The sequence below is a fragment of the Nymphaea colorata genome, chromosome 3, assembly GCF_008831285.2.
Source record: "Nymphaea colorata isolate Beijing-Zhang1983 chromosome 3, ASM883128v2, whole genome shotgun sequence".
In the NCBI taxonomy this organism is placed as follows: domain Eukaryota; kingdom Viridiplantae; phylum Streptophyta; class Magnoliopsida; order Nymphaeales; family Nymphaeaceae; genus Nymphaea; species Nymphaea colorata.
Genome location: NC_045140.1, coordinates 14,510,995 through 14,515,480, shown reverse-complemented (window position 1 = coordinate 14,515,480; position 4,486 = coordinate 14,510,995). Strand labels below are relative to the sequence as shown.

The window sequence follows — 4,486 nt, the reverse complement described above, 5'->3', positions numbered from 1 at the left end:
AAATCAGATCCGAGTAAGTCTTCACCCTGAAGAGACCCCAAACTCTAATGCAGAAAAGCTTTTAATCTAGAGCATTCGAGATGAGTCATTATTGACAGTGATAATCAAGATTTGTACGATATGCATGGTAATGATTCTCCTTTGTGTGAAAGCTGCCATAATGTCCCAACTAGTGTCCTGCGATTTTTGGCTTTTCTAATTACCATAGGCTCCTTGAACCAAAACGAATCCTCGGTTTGTATAATGCGTCGTCTCCTATTCCCCGATTTTCGTATAGTGCTTAACCAGCTATGGTGCCAGGCTTTGCCTAACGCTGGACAGGACCATCTACACCTTGTTTGCTGCAAGCCTTTTGTATCCCGTTAAAAGAAATGTACGCCGTGGGGAGCGCTAATTTCCAACACGTCCCGTAGGCGCATTTGGTACCACAGAAACTCCATTCTAGCGACCACCTTATCCGCCGTAGGAAGCCATGGGCAGGACAGTTGCTAACATGGTTTCTCTACTTTCCAAGAAGGGGGAAGAAATAGCCCTCAAGCATCATTTTTCTGCTTGTGCCCAATGCCACCTGAAAACGGCCAAGAGGAGGTTCGGAACAACTTGTAGGGCTTGCAACCCCACGATATATAATGCTTTACAAAGTGCATAGAAACCATATTTCTATCTCCAAAGAAGCTATCGAACAAAGAGAAAGATGGTCCTATGGCATATGGTTGTTGAATTCAAGTTCTGTGCATGCAAGCCAATACGACTGAGAAAGGAACATCCCATGAGAAGAATTTCCTGAAAAAAGTTACACGATTTGAGTTAAATTAACCCTCTTCCTTTTTAATATCGCTTTAGCAGGCGGCCGGAAGAAAGAAAAGGCACTTTTCCTAAAGAGAACAGTTGTCCCAAAGTATAGTACGTCGCAGCAGAATCACAGTTCCCAAGTTAATATTTCAAGAAACCAGAATCTGCCCTCCTTTGACGAAGGGTCTACTTGGCCTTACACAAATAGACTGCCTTTTTCTTCGGCTTAATGGAGATTGACCGATTGATTAACATGCAAACACAACAAATGACAGGACCATCTAGCTCGGTTCTTACGATCAGCTATTGCATTTTCTAAAGCAGCAGTAGCTTCAATGGACTCGCAACAACTCCCTAAAGAAAAGAAAAAAAGAAAAGAAAGAAGCTATTGCATTTATATTAGAGCAGTAGCTTCACCGGTCGACTCTGGATTTACAACTCCACGGGTAAAATAAAAGAGAACACCAACAAAGAAAAAGACCACAAAGAAAGAACAATCAGAGAGAAGCCTCCCGTTCTGATCATGTATTGTCATAGAACCTATGCAGGCCCAAGCCACTGAAGTTGTCGTCATTAACGTAATGGGAGAAGTTACCAAGGTCATACTGATCAGTGAAATCCCAAGGCATATATTCCATGCCGTAACCAAAGGGCTCCAGCAAATCCATGGAGTCCAAGGCTGGAAGGTATGGCTCATGAAGCAACACTGCATCACATTCCACATACGAACTCCATTCATTGTCCTTATCATCACCATTGTTATCGTTTTCGGTATTTATCACATTGTTGTTCTGGTCGTTCCCTTTGTCGTTGGCGCCTTCATCCTTCGTGATCTCGTTGTGATTATTACTGAATATGGGATTGAGGTCTCCATGCAAGACCTCTTCCTTGACCTCTTCCATGAATAATGGTTCTTGTGCCGCCATTGGTTCTGGACTGGACTCCTTGGCTGCACTCAGCTGCCTCTTTCCCTTGCCTTGGTGAGTTCGAACGGAGGTCCACGCGGGCTTAAAGGAAGTCTTTCTTGTCCCTAGCTTCTTGCTCAAACGAGTGTTCCAGTGGTTCTTGACATCATTATCAGTCCGGCCGGGAAGACGACCAGCAATCAATGACCACCTTGCGATTTTGATGCATGCAGAGTTAAGATTAAAATGAACACCTGACAACATGCGGTTCTGTATCAGAAAGAAAAGAAACGATATTGATTTACCTATTGCCTAGCAGCTTATGCAATCGGATGATTAGATCTTCTTCCTCCTCAGACATTCCACCATGCTTCAGGTTTGGTCTTAGGTGATTCATCCATCTTAACCTGCAGCTTTTTCCTCCTCGCAATAGTCCTGCAGAGCACGCTAATTTAGTGATGTAAATGGAGTAGAAAATGAAATGCTTATTCGGAAAGCATGACCACTCTAAAAAAGTTGCTAGCACAAGCGACAGATAGAGTTCAATATCTCATTGAACTGTACCTGTCAGAAAGGATGAACTGAGTCCATTTTTACCTACAACCTTGTTAGCGTTGATGGCAGTAGAGGGGAGACCCTAAATGTTTGCGTTCCAATATATATTGCAAACGCACAAGTATCATGAACAGTTAGGGCGGAAACCGCGGAATACACTTACATCGTACTTAATTTCACGCACTTGCGTAAACGAAGATGCATCATAAAGCTATCATGCAACAAGAAAACAGACAGATGTATCGTTATGCTCCGCTCCTGCGAGAGGAAAGCGGAGTTCATGGCAAAAGCACATAAGAGTGCGCGCGGTTCTTCGTGAGAAGGTGATTCATTTGCTGACTCCATGAGGACCTTCAGTAACTGAACACTTGTCAACTCGAATCTGTCTCAGCATTGAAATGGCTAATATTATTCAAAGTCTGGATCGAGAACATCCAAAAAGAGTGTCCATGTGAGGTGGCAGGAAGCTTAAGATCTCCTCGTTGGAACAGAGCCCTAACGATTCGCAATGGAAACACAGCTATTTTGGTTGAGTAAGTACTCAGAGGTTAGGAGAGCAATTTCTATGGCGTTTTGAGTCTTCAGAAACTACACCTGATCTCTTGGAGACGGTCGCCCACTTCCCTTCCCCATGAGCCTCAACGTACTTCATTAGAAGCCTGTCCTCTTCAGCTTTCCAGGGCCCTTTGTTAAGCTCCTTCTTGGCGTTCTCTTTCTTTTCCACACCCACCATGCCTGCACCTCCCAATGCCTATCACACTCACCTATTCCAAAAGGGAATTTCGAATGAATATCCTCAAGCACCGGAAGTGACAAGAAGGACTTTATATACAGCTAGCCAACAAGACAACCTAATGAGATGTTTTCTGAAAATAATTAATGCTTTTTTCATCACATTGTGCGGACCACAAACCGCAAGGGAAACCAATACCAACCAATCATATAATACTTTTTGAACTGCAATCACAGTTTGTTTGTTCGAGACCCAGACTTCCTGTGCCAGACTCCTTGAAGTTGGTGCCTGTGAGGTGCCACTGCCTCCCCAGCGAAACTGTTCCACAAAAGAGTAGGCGCCTCTTCATCCCCTCTAGCGCCTTGTCTGAGCACTCCATTAATTATTGACAGGATGATAAGATTCGACTGTCCGGTAGTCCGGATGATTTTGCCACGGAATGTACCCTTAACTTATATATCATCGCTGTCATGATTACAGAAAAAATTTATATCAAATGTTCTACTTTGTTATTTCTTGATCGTCCAATCACCTGGCATACGTGCTTAAGGTAGAATGGAGGAAAGCCCTCATCAAATGAAATGCCTGTTTGAGTTAGTATGAAGAGCGCTATAAGCACAAATCTACAGGCCTTGCTGTTGAATGCACTGCCACGCCCAGTGCCCTTCCCGTATCTCGAACCCCAGGAGGGTTTCGTTGGTGGCGTTCGATGCTGGAAATTTGCTTTTGGAAGGTGGGTGGACTGCAAGACCGGAACCCATATCACGTGAAGAGCAGCCACATTCGTCGCTGTTGCTTAAGCATTAAAAAGGAGTCGAAGGTGGTATTCTTACTACTTTTTGTAGACTTGTGCGCTTCGCAGCCCACATAATTTTGAAATAGGTCGACAATGGTTCAATGTGTAAGAGAGAGAGATGTCTACTCATCTAAACACTTTAATTAGTTGATTCATGTAGATGTTTAAAGAGATGTTTTTTGTAATAGACTGATCGTACCATATCAGCGTAAAGTTGAAAAATGTTGTCATCTTCCTGAGGGGGTTAGCAATCTGTAAAATCTTGGAGACGTGGGCATCCGTGGGATCATTGCTTGCTTGGACCAAGATTGCTGGAGGCCATGATGTCTAAGACCTCTTCATTTCCTTTAACCAGACCATTCAGCTGCTCCCTCAACTTGTTTTATTTCGAGTTTCAACCAAGCGATATGGATGCAGTGGAAAGTAAGAGAGAGAGAGAGAGAGAGAGAGGAATTATTCTTACAACTTTCTTTGCACAAGCACAAGGCTGCAAAAAGGCTAAACGGGCCCGCGTCAAGAAAACTTGCAAACTTTTTCCAGTGCCAACTCTTGTGTGAGTCGCACGTGTAGGTACGGCAAAGCTGCCTCGAAGAACACTTTACACTAAGATTCTTCAGCTTCCACTAAGCAAAAGAAACTCCCCCTACTTTCTTTTCTTTGGATTTGAAGGGTGTGATACCGAGCACCCTTTTTCCCCAAGAAGGG

The 4,486-nt window shown here is 43.7% G+C and overlaps 1 protein-coding gene across 1 annotated transcript; it reads right to left on the bottom strand.

The window, feature by feature from the left end:
* Window positions 1–908: 908 nt before the first annotated feature.
* On the bottom strand, window positions 909–3,066 carry LOC116251045 (transcription factor MYB1-like). Its single transcript, XM_031625104.2, has 3 exons — window positions 2,847–3,066; window positions 2,003–2,132; window positions 909–1,908 (listed from the first exon to the last, which is right to left on the bottom strand). Exons 1-3 carry the CDS (start codon window positions 2,983–2,985, stop codon window positions 1,314–1,316), a joined length of 864 nt encoding a protein of 287 aa, XP_031480964.1. The 5' UTR covers window positions 2,986–3,066; the 3' UTR covers window positions 909–1,313.
* Between the last annotated feature and the right edge of the window lie 1,420 nt (window positions 3,067–4,486).

Bases quoted from the DNA above. Each gene is read 5' to 3' on its own strand.
- LOC116251045 (XM_031625104.2), bottom strand. From the start codon at position 2,985: ATGGTGGGTGTGGAAAAGAAAGAGAACGCCAAGAAGGAGCTTAACAAA. The intron at 2,133-2,846 runs GTGTAGTTTCTG...CGTGCTCTGCAG, and splicing joins GACCGTCTCCAAGAGATCAG to GACTATTGCGAGGAGGAAAA. The intron at 1,909-2,002 runs GTAAATCAATAT...CAAAATCGCAAG, and splicing joins CATAAGCTGCTAGGCAATAG to GTGGTCATTGATTGCTGGTC.